The sequence below is a fragment of the Hypanus sabinus genome, unplaced genomic scaffold, assembly GCF_030144855.1.
Source record: "Hypanus sabinus isolate sHypSab1 unplaced genomic scaffold, sHypSab1.hap1 scaffold_496, whole genome shotgun sequence".
NCBI lineage: Eukaryota > Metazoa > Chordata > Chondrichthyes > Myliobatiformes > Dasyatidae > Hypanus > Hypanus sabinus.
The window spans coordinates 224,605-241,114 of NW_026781364.1; the positions used below are offsets into that span (position 1 = coordinate 224,605).

The 16,510-nt window shown below is 51.8% G+C and overlaps 1 protein-coding gene across 1 annotated transcript; it reads left to right on the forward strand.

Moving 5' to 3' along the window:
• The first annotated feature begins 1,098 nt into the window (after positions 1-1,098).
• Positions 1,099-7,471, forward strand: LOC132389191 (killer cell lectin-like receptor subfamily B member 1B allele B). Its single transcript, XM_059961647.1, has 5 exons — positions 1,099-1,190; positions 2,954-3,096; positions 3,896-3,960; positions 4,887-5,074; positions 7,415-7,471. The coding sequence occupies exons 1-5, from the start codon at positions 1,121-1,123 to the stop codon at positions 7,459-7,461; spliced, it is 513 nt and encodes a 170-aa protein (XP_059817630.1). The 5' UTR covers positions 1,099-1,120; the 3' UTR covers positions 7,462-7,471.
• Positions 7,472-16,510: the final 9,039 nt, after the last annotated feature.

Genomic DNA, 16,510 nt, shown 5'->3' on the forward strand with positions numbered 1-16,510 from the left:
TTCTTAGCACACCCCACACCATGACACAGATACTCCACGAACAGTGCCACCACAGGACCCCTCACCCTGACATTTCCCTCGTCTTGATATCGAGATACACTTCATTGTGACCCGTTACACCTCTCGGTGGTGCACAGGAACTCCTATTAGAGTGACACCGACACGTCCGTCACAACAACCTGAACATGCCCCGCACGGTAGTGACGCAAACCCTCATGGTAAAAACAAAAAAAAACCTTCACCGTGACATTGATATACCCCTCAGCGCGACCCCGACACGTCCCTGATGGTGACGCCGACACTGCTCACTGTAACAGCCCTTACCGAGACAGTATCACCCCTCAACATAACACCGATGTACCGCTCATTGAGGCAGGTACCCACACCTCACCCTGACCCATGGAAACCACTTAACGTGAAACAGACGTTCACAATGCCACCGAAGTCCTCTCCATGACACCAACACATCCCTCAGCGTGACACTCTCACACACACCGTGGCCATGACATATCTCACCGTGACACAGACATAACCCCGCTCTGCGAGAACAGCACACCATTACACACATACTCCACCCTCGGTAACACCCCAGGGCCCCTCACACTGAAATGTTCCTCGTTTTGACATCGTGATCCAGTTCGTTGTGACCCGGCACAACTCACGCCGGGGCACAGAAACTCCTATTAGATTGAACACTGACAAGTCCCTATTCGGACATGTCCCGCACGATACAGACGCAGCCCTTACTGGTAACAACAATAAAAACTTCAGATGGATATTGAAATACCCCTCAGCGTGACAACGACACGTCGCTCATGGTGACGCCGACGCCTCTCATTGTGCCACAAGCACATCCTTCACTGTGACACCCTTCACCGTGACACTGACACAACACTCTCTGGGACCTGTTCGGTAGCTTGGCGCTGACTCACGTGTCACTGTAAACGCTAAACATCCTTCGCCATCTCTCTCAGAGTCACAGATTCGTCACTCTAAGGAAACCTGTCACGGAAACTACAATGAGTTAAACTCAACCCTTCAATCCAAGCTTTCTGCGCTCAACTCTAATCTGTCCGATCTTAAACGAATGCACAGCGATCTCCGTCACCAGTTCAATGAGATGGAAACGAAGTACAGATCCGTCAACGAAACCAAGGCTCAAATCTGTGAATTTTTGACCAGCAGAAGAGGTGAGACATCATCCCCCTCTTTCACCCGCTCCTCATCACAGGACAGGCATGGAGACAGGAAGCGTCACTCCGTGCCTAACATCGGGAGAGTGTGTAGAGATGGTATATGGCGTGATTCAATCTGGGTTTGACCCGTGAGTGTGTGATAGGTCTACGAGAAGGAAGTTTCACTCTATCACTGAATCCAGGAGAATATGATGGGACGTTGTGAGGTGGAGTCACCGTGTCTGACCAGGGATTGTGAGACGAAACATTAACGCTTCACTCTATGTCTCACTCCGGGAATCTCTGATGCGGCAGTATAGATCCAGTTTCACCTTGTGTCTGACAGCCGGATTGTGTGATGGAACAGTGCCCAGAGAGCTTCAACCCATGTCTGACCCTTGAAAGTTGTTATGGGACCATGAAGAAAGAGTTTCACTCTGACTGAATCCGGTAGTGTGTGATGGGACGGTGCAGAGAGGTTTTCACTCTGTCTGAATCCGGGAGTGTGAAACGGGACGGTGCAGTTGGAGGTTCACTCTGTGTCTGACTCCCGGAGTGTGTAATGATATCGTAGAGAGACTCCTGGTATTTTTTACTTGAGGTGTGCATGATGGGTTCCTGGAAAGAAGGATTCAGTCTGCGTCTGATCCCGGGAGTGAGTGATAAGACAGTGTGATAGGATGGTTTGACTGGACCTTCACTCTGTGTCTGATTTCCGGAATATGAAATGGCAACGGAGAGAGAGAGAGAGAGAGAGAGAGAGAGAGAGAGAGAGAGAGAGAGAGAGAGAGAGAGAGAGAGATAGAGAGAGCGTCTAAGTCTGACTGCGGGAGTGAGTGTGGGATCTGGCCGAGATAGTTTCAATCTGTGTCCTAGATTCTGTCATGCGACGGTGTAGAGCGAGATACACTCTGTGTCTGAATCAGCAGTACGTGATGGGACGGTGTGGATGAAGCTTCACTGTGTGTCTGACTCCCAGAGTGTCTAATGGGATCGTAGAGAGAGTGCGTCTGTGTCTGAGTCAGTGAGTGACTGTGCAGAGAGAAGTTCACTCTGTGTGACACAGGATATGGTGACTGGATGTTTTCGAGGGAGTCTGACCCAGTGAGTGTGCCATGGGTGGGGGTGGGCCGAACTACTCTTTGTGTGAGAACACAGGGGGGAGTGATGGGGGGGGGGGGGTTCAGACAGAGCTACACTCTGTGACTCGCCAGGGAGTGTGTTGGGACGTAAGGAGGGGGATTGACGTTTTCTTAGACTCGGGAGTATCTGATGGTACCGAGTGGAGCCAGCTTCCCTCGATTTGCTGTGTGGTGTGTTGAGAAGCTCTGGAGGGAGAATCACTCCCCCTCTGACATTTATCGTGTGTGCTGAGGGAGTTTCTTTCCGTGTCTGACTGCTGGAGTGTGTGATGTGGCCGGGGAGAGAGGGATTCACACTCTGCCTAACCAAGGCTGTGTGTTATTGGAATTGGTGGAGGTTACTAATTTCTGATCTCTGAACAAGGGAGTGTGTGATGAGACAGTGTGGTACGATGTTCACTCTGTGTCTTATCCACGCGAGTGTGTCGTGGATGGACTGCTGGGAACTTCACTCTTCCTGATCCTTGTTAATGTCCGATTGGATGGTGTGGGGGGAGTGTGGGGGTGTTCACTCTGTGCCTGACCTCAGGTGTGCGTGATGAGATACACTCTGTGTGACACTCCACGTGTGTGTGACGGGACAGTCTGAAGTGAGATTCACTCTGTGTCTCACTGTTCCTTGTTCCTGATTTCCAGAGCAAACGTGTTCCAAGGAATGGGTCACAAATAATGACAGGTGTTATTACGTCTCGACGTTTGAAGCTTCTTTCCCCAGAGCGATGCAAGAATGTTCAAACCGTGATTCAAGGCTGCTCGAAATCAATTCAAGTGATGAAACGGTATGTATCACAGCACGAGCAAATCCCACAGTAACACGGGAATCATCACAAAATCCCGGGATCAGACACCGAGTGAATCTCCATCCATACCGTCCCATCACACGCTGCCGGGGCCAGACACAGATTGAATCTCCCTCCACACCGTCCCATCACACACTTCCAGTGTCAGGCACAAGAGTGAATCCTCCCTCCCCACCGTACCATCACACACTCCCGGGGTAAATAACAGAGTGAATCCGCCTCCAAACCGTCCCATCACAGAATCCCAGGGTCAGACACAGAGTGAATCTCCCTCCACACCGTCTCATCACACACTCACATGGTCAGACACAGAGTGAATCTCCCTCCACACCGTCCCATCACACACTCCCATGGTCAGACACAGAGTGAGTCTCCCACCACACCATCCCATCACACTCTTCCGGGGTCAGACACAGAGTGAATCTCCCTCCACACCGTCCCATCACACACACCCATGGTCAGACACAGAGTGATTCTCCCACCATACCATCCCATCACACACTTCCGGGGTCAGGCACAGAGTGAATCTCCCTCCACACCTTCCCATCACACACGCCCCGGACCAGACACAGAGTGAATACCCACCATGCACTCCCAGCACACTCTCACGGTGTCTAATGCGGAGTGAAGTTCCTTCCACACCGTCTCCGCACACACTCTCAAGGTCAGACACAGAATGCACACCGCCCCATCACACTTTCCTGTTGTCATCAACAGAGTGAAGCTCCGTAGATATTTTTCAATTTTTGGCAATAATGAAATAAATTTTATTTTCCAGAGCCTTGTATCCCACAAACTTTTGTACCGAAACCTTGCACACTGGATTGGAAAATGCGAAAACGGGTGAGATTTGTACTGATACATGGGGTAAGAGTTGGACTTTGACCTAGTCCTGACGGGACAAAATGGGATTAGTTTACGATTAAACTGTACGAGGTTGTCGGGAGCGTGTGGTACAATGGGAACGTTTTTTGGCCGACACGTGTCTGTCGGGGAAGGACAGGGCAGTGGAAATAGTTCGGAAACTGTTAGGTGACAGTGGGGAGAGTTCAATACACAGAAATTAATTCATTCTTGTAGTGACGCATGATTTTGGAGATAGTCGCCGGGCAACAGTGGAGAAGGAGCAACAGTGGGATTAGTTTGGTGAATTACATGGCTCTGAGGGGCGAGAGTAGGACAACTGGATGAGTTTGGAGATCGATACAGGGCGGTGGTCACAGAGTGGGTTAATGGGATTAGTTTGCGAACTGAGGCAATGGTGTGGGAGAGAGGGTGCCAGTGGTATAATTCTGGAGGAAAACGAGAGGCTGTGGGGAGAGCGCGGTGTAGTGGCATATGTCTGGAGACAGACACGAAGCTCTGGATAGAGGGAGGGGCAACAGGATTGATTTGGGACCGAAAAAGGCCTGACAGATATAACTCTGTGGGGGGACGGTGGGACAGTGGGGTTTGTTCGGGGACTGAAACAGATCAGAGGGAAGAGGGTTGGTCTGTTCGATTCGTATGATGACTGACAGAGGTCTGTGGTGAGAAAGCGATTCGGTGGGATTAGTTTGGGAGACGCAGGGCTGTCGGGAGACATTGGGACCGTGGTATCTGTCTGTATACTGACACGGGACGGTGGGGAGGGAGTGGTTGAGTGGGATGAGTTGTGGGTGTGACGCAGGAGAGAGCGATTTCATAGATTATCTTGGGGACGGTCTCGGCTCGGGTTCTCTGCTGGAGCTGTTTTGTCTCTGTTGAAATTGTTTAACCCTCTTCGATAGGACTGTTGGCTTGGCCCTCCTGTACAATGTGTCCCCTGGGACGTCCGTCTGCAGAGACTGCGGACCACGCGTAGGAAGTTACCCTTGTGATAGTGATCGGCGTTTCATCTGCGAGAAGTCGGCACCTTTGCTACCGGATATTCCTGAAGAGATCCAGGGTCTCTGTCAACAGCCAGTGGAGTCGACATGTATCTATTGAATACCCGGACATTCTCCTCCTTCTGTCTCCTTCACTCTCACTAATAAATTCTTTCAAATTTGCTCCCCACACTCCAACTCCCTCCTCCTCTTATCTCAAGCATAATCTCTCCACGAGACACCGACAAACCCCTCCGGCCGGCTATCTCCTATTCCCCGCGTCCCGCTCTTCCGAGCTCCCTCTACCTTTCTCTCTGCCGCTCAGCTCCCCTTATTCCCTCGAACCTACTCCGCCCGCTCTTTCTCTACGTCATCTGCATATATCTTACTCCTCTCTTCCCTTCCCTCCTCAGGAACTCTCTACCTCCACTTCCCGTTCTCTCTAAAATCTCCGTCTCTCTTTCTGCTTTCCACACACTCTCATCTCAATCCTGTGCCGTTGTTGCTCGACAACCCAACCCTGGATAAATGGCTATGCCTATTTCCTCTGTCTGTGCCCCTCTTGGGTTTAAGGAAATCTGTAAATTTACAACTACTCTACAGGAAATAGTCCCAACTTTCCCTCCCTCCCTCCATAACTCAGTCCTCCGAGTTTCGGTCACATCCCTGGAGAACTCCCTGTACATTCTGTCCAGTTCACTGACATTTTTCCTGAAGCAGGGCGGCCACACCGCTATTTGATTTATTATCTGTAACTTATAAAACCTGGAATTTTTTGTGTTGCAGCATCGATACGGCGCAAAGATGTAGAATCAATGTAAATTACCAAAAAAAAAAGTTAATGAAAGACCTGAAAAATGTGGGGGTGTTGCACATGCGTTCGAAACCGTGGTGCTGGAGGGGAAGGAGGTGTTTCCGAATCCTTGAGTGTTCAGGCTTCTGTTCCTCTTCCCCGATGGTGGTATTAAGCAGGGAGAATCTCCCGGGGTGAGGGGCCTCACTGATGGATGCTCCCTTCTCGAGGCATCGCATCTTGAAGATGTCCCCAATGCTGGGGAAGGTGGTGCATTTGACGCTGGTTGAGTCTACACCCCTCTGCAGCCTCCGGTGACCCTGTCCCTTGCGGCCTCCACACCAGGCGGACATGCTCCAAGTCAGAATGCTCCCAACGTTAATCTGTAGACAATTCCTGGTCTTCATTGAATGGTCAAATATTCTCAATCTCCTGGCGTTGTAACGCCTTCTGTAATGGGAGAGATATGGGTGGTGGTGAAGGTAAGTGTAGAGTATGGTCCAGAATATACTCAGACTCAGACTCGAAATAAACAAGACGACAGTGACGAAAATCCAAAGATTAAATCACAATCTGTACCATTAAAACTACTAGTACAGCACGAGCCCTTTAATTACTGCCGGGCAATCATTGGCAGTCACACCCTTAAAAGGGACAGTGACAGCTAACCATTCTCCGGGGAATGGAGGTTCCGAATCCTGGACGCCCAGTGTCGATCCTCTGAGATGCCGACTCTCAGCAACACAGGAACTTCAAATGCGATCATACGATAGAGAGGCAGAATTAAGCTCTTTGCCCCATCGGGTCTGCTCCGCCATTTCATGATGGCCGATCCATTTCCCTCTCAGCCCCAATCTCCCGCCGTCTCCCTGTATCCCGACATGGCATGACTAATCAAGATTCTGTCTGCCTCTCCTTTAAATATCAGGCCAAAACTTTCGCAGCCTGCTGTGGCAACTGATTCCATAGCTTCATCCCAGAAAGGCGAACGAAACTCTCCTCAGCTGCGTTTTAAAATGACGGGCCGCTATTCCAGGTGGGCCCACTGGCTTTAGACTCTCCCACCCTAGGGAAACTTCTCTCCACATCTATTTTAGCGAGGCCTTTAAGCATTTGATCGGTTTCAACAACACTAACCACCACCCTCCCACCTCCCACCACCCCACCATTCTTCAGAGTTCCAGCCATAAAACGCCCTTAATTTGATAAACTTATCAATCCGGAGCGATTTCCGTGAACTTCCTTTCAACCCTTTCCAATGCAAAGGCATCCGGCCGGGTAAGGTAAAGGACCCGGAACTGCTTACGATCTTCGTTGAGACCTCACCAGTGCTTTATAAAGCCTCAACTTTACATCCCTGCTGTTCCATTCTAATCCTCTCGACATGAATGCTGCATTGCATTTGGCTTCCTCGCCACCGACTCCGCCTGCAAATTCATCTTCAGGGAATCCAGCACAAGGACTCCCAAGTCTTTTTGTAGCTCAAGTGTTTGAATTCTCTCCCCGTTTATAGAACAGTCTGTGCCATTATTTTCTCCATCAAAGTGCATGACCATACACATCCCGGCACTGTGATCCATCCGCCGCTTCTTTCCCCATTCTCTCAATCTCTCTGGAACATTCTGTAGCCTCTCTGCTTCCTCAACACTATCTGTAGATCGGGGATTCCACTGCCGATCTGCACAGACTGAGGTTTCCCGATGAGGAGGACAGCTGCCCGGTGTTGTATTGTCCAGGTGGTCCAGTGACCAGTGGGGAGCGAACAGGGTCGGATGTAGACCTATTGTGCTCATCGTCAGGGTGCAGCGCGTCCACGTCCTTGCTGGAGAAGAGTTTAACTCTGGGTGTGACCCGACTCTCAAAGCGCTTAATCACAGCAGTTGTGAGTGTCACTGGGCGAGTGTAGTTGAGGAAGCTCACCCTACTCTTCTCGGGCATGGTGTCATTTTCCGCATTTTCAAGTAGGGGGTAAATTCCGTCTGCAACAGTGAGAGATTGAAGATATCCTCGGCAACTCCAGTCCACTCGACAGTTCTCCCCGTCTCCGCCACCGTGTCCCGCATCTACACCCCTCCCCACCTCCGTCACCTTATCCCTCATCTACACCCCTCCCCGTCTCCGTCACCTTATCCCTCATCTACACCCCTCCCCGTCTCCGTCACCTTATCCCCCATCTACACCCCCCCGCCCCTTCAATCGAAACGAATTGACTTTATTACTTCCATACTTCATATACATGAGAAGTCAAAATGTTTATGTTATGTCTAAATGTGGAATGTGCATTTTATAGCAATTTGTAATAAACATTGTGTACAACAGGACAGTGAATATAACTTAGAAATTCTGTTGTATCAGCGTGCATTAATCAGTCTGACGGCCTGACGGAAGACGCTCTCACGGAGCATGTTGGTCCTGTGTTTTTTTTTTTGCTGTGCTACACGTTCTCGGATGGTAGCAGCTGGAACAGTTGGTTGTTGGGTTGACTCGGGTCCCCGATAATCCTTCACGCCACTTTTACACACCTGTCTCTGTAAATGTTCTGAATCCTGGGCAGTTGACATCTACAGATGCGCTGGGCTGTCCACACCGCTCTCTGAAGAGTCCTGCGATTGAGGGGATAAGATTCCCATACCAGTCAGTGATGTATCCACTCAGGATGCTCCCTGTTGTGTCTCTGTGGAAAGTTCTAATGTTTTGATGACCCATACCAAACATTGTCTACTGTCTGAGGTGTAAGAGGCGCTGTTGTGCATTTTTCTCCGCACAGCCGCTATGTACAGTCCGCATTAGTTCCTCGGTGATGTAAATGCCGAGGAACGTAAAGCTGGTCACCTCTCAACCGCAATTCCATTGATGTCAATAGAGCTCAGGCTGTCTCCAGTCCGCTATAGTCCACAAACAGCCCCTATGTTTTTGCGACATTGTGGGATCTACACCCCTCCCCTTCTCAGGCATGCTCTCCCTCCCCGATGCCCAGTTCCCGTTTCCGGCCTCATCACCAGCAGCCCCAACGTCTCCGTAACTAACCACTCGCATCCAAACGCTTCCCGCTCTGTGATCACAGGGAATTGTGGGGAGAATAGGGGGGAGCTGACGTCCCGTGTTACACTTCCTCCTCACCATCTGATATCGATCTCTCGGGCTGAGCTTCTCTGCGTTTCCATGTGGACAGACCGGTCGTGTGGTTCAAAACGGTTTCCTGTCAGGAACTGCACCTCACCACATCTTCAGTGCCCTCACTCTCCCCCTTTTCCTTCTGCGCTGCTTCCGGTCACACACACATACCATCTCTGAAACAGACACAGAATGCAAGACTACAGGAACGCGGATGTGCTGGGGATTGGTGAGAGGAGAGAGTGGTCAGAGAGAAAGGGATTCGCAGAGTTTCTGACCCCGTTACCGTATTATGGCAGAGAGCGAAGGGAACTTCACTGAGGGTCTGGCCCACGGATTGTGTGATTGGACGGTGCGGACGAAGCGCCACCTGGTGCCTGGCCGTTGAAGTGTGTGATGGGACGGTGTGGAGGGAGATTCACTCTGTGTCTGACCCCGGGAGTGTGTGATGGGACGTTGTGGAGGTCGATTCACTCTGTGTCTGACCCCAGGAGTGTGTGATGGGTCGGTGTGCAGGGAGGTGCACACTGGATTTGACCCTATTAAATATGTGATATTTCAGGGTGTAGGGACCTTAACACTGTGTCCGAAACCGGGAGCGTATGATGGGGCCGTCTTGAGGAGCGTCACTCTGTCTCTGACCCCGGGAGGTGTGTTCGAGCTGTCAGATTTCCGTCAGGAGACAATTCTGTGGGATTGGGAGAGAGAGGGAAGAGAAAGGTGTGTTGAATGGATAGGGGAGAAAGGAAGAGGGGAGATATTCCGAGACGGCCCAGTGAGGAGTGCAGTGAGGTGGAAAGGCAGAGGGATAGAGAGAGTAGAGAGACGGAACGAGCTGCGGAGGGAGAGAAAAGGACAATCAACGTGATAGCAGGCGTTAGAGAGAGGTCACGGAGATATAGGGAGAGGTAGATGGTTGAAAAAGTTATATAGGGACAGTGAGAAACACAAGGGTGTGGGATGGAGGGAGAGGGAGTAGAGAAGGAGGGGTGGTTGTTGAAAACACTTCTGAATTTCTCTGAAGCTCCAGCTTCGTATGGCATGACTCTGTTTTTCCGTTTGCTTTGCTCCTTCCAGCTGTCTGCTGGGCTGACGTCACTACTGTTTATTTTTGTTGTTGCTGTCTTGACGAAGGGCCAGTCCGGGTAGCCGCTCGCCTTCAAGGCTTCTGTCAAATACCTGCGCTCCCTGACTTTAGCTGTAATATTGATGGGGTTCCACTCGGCCCGGTGATGTCATGTTCTGATAACCCACAATTATGTTCTAATGGGTGATCAGAGTCAAACCGTAGATGGTGATCTGTCTGTGTTGGTTTCCTGTGAACTTCAATATCCAGATGTCCATTTCCTTGGATAAGGACTCCACAGTCTAAAAAAGGCAGTCCATTGTTCTCGACGCGTCCGATGTAGATTTAACGTTTTCATCCACCGAGCTGATGTGTTCTGTGAAGGCTTTTGCGTCATGGAATTTGAGGTTAACCCTATAACAATAACAGCACAGAAACAGGCCATCTCGTTCCTTCTAGTCCGTGCCGAACACTTAATCTCACCTAAACCAACGACCTGCACTCAGCCCATAACCCTCCATTCCTTTCCTGTCCATGTACCTATTGATTTTTTTATGACTAGCACCACCATCTTCATCTACCACTTCTACTGGAATCTCGCTCCACGGAGCTACCACTCTCTGAGTAAAGAAATTCCCCCTCGTGTTACCCCTAAACTTTTGCCCCCTAACTCTCAGCTCATGTCCTCTTGTTTGAATCCCCGCTACTCTCAATGGAAAAAGCCTAACCACATCAACTGTATCCCCCTCATAAATTTAAATACCTCTATCAAGTCCGTCCCCCCCTCAACCTTCTTCTCTCCAAAGAGTAAATTCCTAACTTATTCAACCTTTCCCTGTAACATAGGTGCAGAAACCCAGGTAACATTCTAGTAAATCTCGTTACTAACTATATTTTGTTGACATCTTTCCTATAATTCGGTGACACAACTGTAACAACAGTCGAAATGGATTCTCTCTATTATAGACACACATCCATCCGTGATTCCCTCCAATTCCACCTCCTTGCGCCTGTCCTCTCTCTACTCCCCTCCCTCCCCACCCCCCTCGCTTAAATTATTTCCTCTCTCTCCCGCTTATTCGAGAACTCTCCGCCTCCATCGTCATTCTCTCTACTTCATTCCTCCCTTCCATGAGCCCCTTTTCACCCTTCCCGCTCTCCCTCTCGTCCCCCTTCTCCTCTCCGTTCCTCACATTCCATCTCTCACTCTCTGTTTTCCCAGTTTGCTCGCCTTCTCCTTACTCCCTCTGAGTCCCTCTCTAAGTCTTCCTAACCGTACGATTGTCGTCTCCATCTCTTACTTTCCCAGGTCACGCCTCACACTCCCACTTCTCTCTTTCTCTCTAACCAGACTGCAACCTGTTAGCCAGTTCTCTCTCTCCAGCAACACCAAACTATCTAACTCCCCCCTGCCTCCCCACTCTCACTATTAATTGCCCCGCCACCTTCGACTCACTCGATCACGCTCCCAAACATCCTCAATTTCTCTCCTCCCCCGGTCTCTTTATCAGCTGCTCATCCGATATTTGTGTCGTTCTGATTCCCTTATCAACGCAGACTTCCTCTGACAACGGTTACTTCCACACACTGAGCTCAGAGACGCAGAGAATCCTCGACAGGACGACTGAGCGATACATACATGAATGCAAAGGTCGCCAAGCTAGAATCACGGACTCCTTCCAGAGGTGAGCGGGGCAGAATGATGAAGGGAGAGAGCTCCATTACATGCCTGATCACGGGTGCGTTTGATCGGAAAGGTGGAGGGAGTTTCGCTAACCTCTCTGAATTCTGGAGTGTTTGCTGGAACGGTGTGGAGGAAGCATTATTCTGTGTCGGACCCCGAAAGTGTGTGATAAGATGGTGTGGAGTGAGATTCACTGTGTGTCTGACCCCGGGAGTGTGTGATGGGACGGACTGGAGGGAGAGGCACTGTGTCTGACCCCGGGATTGTGATGAGACGGTCTGGAGGGAGATTCACTCTGTGTCTGACCCCGGGCGTGTGGGATCTGAGGGTGTGGAGGGTGATTCTCTCTGTGTATGACCTCAGGTGTGTATGATGGGACGGTGTGGAGGGAGATTCACTCTGTGCATGACCCCCTGAGTGTGTGATAGGACGGTGGGGAGGGAGATTCACTCTGTGTCTGACCCCGGGAGTGTGTGATAGGACGGTGTGGAGGGAGATTCACTCTGTGTCTGACCCCTTAGGTGTGTGATGGGACGGTGTGGAGGGAGATTCACTCTGTGTCTGACCCCGGGAGAGTGTGATGGGACGGTTTGGAGGGAGATTCACTCTGTGTCTGACCCCGCGAGAGCGTGATGGGACGGTGTGGAGGGAGGTTCACTGTGTGTCTGACCACGGGACAGTGTGACGGGACGGTGTGGAGGGAGATTCACTCTGTGTCTGACCCCGGGAGTGTGTGATGGGACGGTGTGGAGGGAGATTCACTCTGCGTCTGACCACGGAAGTGTGTAATGGGACGGTGTGGAGGGAGATTCACTCTGTGTCTGACCCCTTGAGAGTGTGATGGGACTGTGTGGAGGGAGATTCACTCTGTGTCTGACCACGGGAGTGTGCGATGGGACGGTGTGGAGGGAGATTCACTCTGTGTCTGACCCCGGAAGTGTGTGATGGGACGGTGCGGAGGGAAATTCACTCTGTGTCTGACCCAGGGAGTGTGTGATGGGGCGGTGTGGAGGGAGATTCACTCTGTGTCTGACCCCGGAAGTGTGTGATGGGACGGTGTGGAGGGAGATTCAATCTGTGTCTGACCCCGGGAGAGTGTGATGGGACGGTGTGGAGGGAGATTCACTCTGTGTCTGACCCCGGAAGTGTGTGACTGGACGGTGTGGAGGGATATTCACTCTGTGTCTGACCCCGGGAGTGTGTGTCGGGACGGTGTGGAGGGAGGTTCACTCTGTGTCTGACCCCGGAAGTCTGTGATGGGACGGTGTGGAGGGAGCTTCACTGTGTGTCTGACCCCGGGACTGTGTGATGGGACGGTGTGGAGGGAGATTCACTCTGTGCCTGACCCCGGAAGTGTGTGATGGGGCGGTGTGGAGGGAGATACATTCTGTGTCTGACCCCGGAAGTGTGTGATGGGATGGTGTGGAGGGAGATTCACTCTGTGCCTGACCCCTTGAGAGTGTGAAGGGACTGTGTGGAGGGAGATTCACTCTGTGTCAGACCCCGGGAGAGTGTGATGGGACGGTGTGGAGGGAGATTCACTCTGTGTCTGACCACGGGAGTGTGCGATGGGATGGTGTGGAGGGAGATTCACTCTGTGTCTGACCCCGCAAGTGTGTGACTGGACGGTGTGGAGGGAGATTCACTCTGTGTCTTACCCCGGGATTGTGTGATGGGACCGTGTGGAGGGAGATTCACAGTGTGTCTGACCCCGGGAGTGTGTGACGGGACGATGTGGCGGGAGATTCACTCTGTGTCTGACCACGGGAGTGTGTGATGGGACGGTGCGGAGGGAGATTCTCTCTGTGTCTGACCCCGGGAGTGTTTGATGCAACGGTATGGAGGGAGATTCACTCTGTGTCTGACACCGGAAGTGTGTAATGGTACGGTGTGGAGGTAGATTCACTCTGTGTGTCTGACACTGGGAGAGGTTGATGAGACGGTGTGGAGAGAGATTCACTATGTGTGTGACCCCGGTAGTATGTGAATGGGACGGTGTGGAGGGAGATTCACTCTGTGTCAAACCCCGGGAGTGTGTGATGTGACGGTGTGGAGGGAGATTCACTCGGTGTCTGACACTGGGAGAGGTGATGAGACGGTGCGGAGGGAGATTCACTCTGTGTGTGACACCGGGAATATGTGAATGGGACGGTGTGGAGGGAGCTTCACTGTGTGTCTGACCCGTTGAGTGTTTACTGGAACGGTGCGGAGGGAGCTTCACTCTGTGTCTGACCCCGGGAATGAGTGACGGGACGGTGTGCTGGGAGATTCACTCTGTGTCTGACCCCGGGAGTGTGTGATGGGACGGTGTGGAGGGAGATTCACTGTGTGTCTGACCCCGGGACTGTGTGACGGGACGGTGTGGAGGGAGATTCAGTCTGTGTCTGACCCCGGGAGTGTGTGATGGGACGGTGTGGAGGGAGATTCACTCTGTGTGTGACCACGGAAGTGTGTGATGGGACGGTGTGGAGGGAGATTCACTCTGTGTCTGACCTCTTGAGAGTACATTGGGACTGTGTGGAGGGAGATTCACTCTGTGTCTGACCCAGGGAGTGTGTGATGGGGCGGTGTGGAGGGAGATTCACTCTGTGTCTGACCCCGGAAGTGTGTGATGGGACGGTGCAGAGGGAGATTCAGTCCATGTCTGACCCCGGTAGTGTGTGGTAGGACGGTGCGGAGAGCGATTCCCTGTGTGTGTGACCCCGGGAGTGTGTAATGCGACGGTGTGGAGGGAGATTCACTCTGTGTCTGACCCCGGGAGAGTGTGATGGGACGGTGTGGAGGGAGATTCACTCTGTGTCTGACCACGGGAGTGTGCGATGGGACGGTTTGGAGGGAGATTCACTCTGTGTCTGATCCCGAAGTGTGATGGGACGGTGCAGAGGGAGATTCAGTCCATGTCTAACCCCGGTAGTGTGTGGTAGGACGGTGCGGAGAGCGATTCCCTTTGTGTGTGACCCCGGGAGTGTGTAATTCGACGGTGTGTAGGGAGATTCACTCTGCGTCTGAACCCTTGAGAGTGTGATGGGACTGTGTGGAGGGAGATTCACTCTGTGTCTGACCCCGGGAGAGTGTAATGCGACGGTGTGTAGGGAGATTCACTCTGTGTCTAACCCCGGGGGTGTGTAATGGGACGGTGCAGAGTAAGCTTCACTCTGTGTCTGACGTAGGGTATGTGTGTATGGGCATTGCTGAGGTTGTCCGTGTCACTTTTCGTGTCTCACTCTCTCTCTCTCTCTCTGCACCTGTCCGGACAATCCCCACCTGCTCCCTCTCTACACATCCATCATTTCCAAAGATACGTTCTACTTTAACCGCTCACCTGACTTACAATGGAATGTGTGACCGATCCCGATTGCGGTGATAAAAATGGTGACGAGGACGAACCTGTCCAGCTGGGGCGCTTTTCCCGGAAACGGAACAGTGAGCCGCTCTGTTATCGGATATCAGTCTGGTGCGAATTCAGTGCGGGCGGGAGAGATTGGGAAGAGAGAAAGGATGAGAGTGAGGGTCGTGGAGAAAGATAGAAGGGAGAGTGAAAGAGAGGACTGTGTGTAAAGCACAGTGAGAATGATAGGGATAGGGAGAGAGTGGGTACAGTGCGTGAGCGAGCTGGACAGAGGAGCGAAATTTAAGCAGGTTGGGGATAGCGAGGGTGGTTATTGAGGGGGAGGCAGAGAAAGAATCGTAAAATAAGTTTAGACTGAGAGAAACTTTCTCATATAGAGAGTGAAGGCAGCGAACCAGAGAAAGGGGGAGTGGGGAGAGAGAGGAGAGGTGAACGGAAGGGGAGAGGATGGGATGGAGTTTGGGGAGAGGAAGGGTGTGGGAGAGAGAGGGTGTGGGAAGGCACATGGACAGTTAGAGAGGGGGTAGCGGCATAACAGACAGTCGGGAGAGAGTGGAATATGGGGATAGAGATGACGAAGGGTGGTCTAGAGGGAGAAAGGAGGCGATAGGGACGGTGATGACGGCGAGAGGGGTAATATGGAGGGGGGAGAGAAAGTTAGAGACGGTTGTAGAGGGAGGCTGTGTGACAGATGCAGATGTAACTGTAGGGGAGAGATATGAAGTGAAACGGTTAGAGAATCCATGGCTGGCGGACAGTGAATGAGAGTGAGAGACAGGGAGAAAGGATCGTGAGGATGGAGAGGTGAGGAACCGTGAGATTCAAGGGATAGGAGCGGGATAGGGAGAGGGAGGCAGAGTGGAAAAAAAATACCTGTGCATTTATATCTAGAAGAGAGAGAGACAGCGAGGTTGGAGAAACAAGTAGGGCAGACGGCGTTGTTGTAGTGAATAGGAGAGGGAGATGGAGTGGATTCCACTCTGTCCCTCGCCTTGTCGTGCGCCGCCATCCGCCGTGATGTTTCCGTTCGGATGTTCCGAGCCTTCACAGAGAGGCAGAAAGCCACGGTCAGAGACGGCCGGAGTGGAGAACAGGGTCATGAAGCAGATCTCTAACATTTGCTATCCAACCCGCCACCCCTCCTCACATCCTCCGTTCCCCTCTCACCTCTCTACCCATTCGGTCTCTAACTTCTCTTTGAGAATCTCCTCCTTCTGAGCGAGGGACCCACGAGTTAGGGGGGAAAGATTTTCCTGCCTATAATGTTCAACCCCACCTGCACTCTCTACTCCACTCCTAATGTTGATCCGAGGCTCCAACCTGTCCACACAATAACTCGTCAACAATCTCTCCCTACCACAACACTCCCCCCGGGTTCTTACCTCATTCCGTCCCGTTGCCGTTTTCCTCCCTCTTTCGAAACATTCATTTATCTCCCACTCATCTGCTCTCTCCACTTCTATCGCTTTAACAAACGGCCCACACATATCGCTTGCTTGTCCCTCCCTCCCCCTCCCTCCATTTCCTCATCCTCTGCACA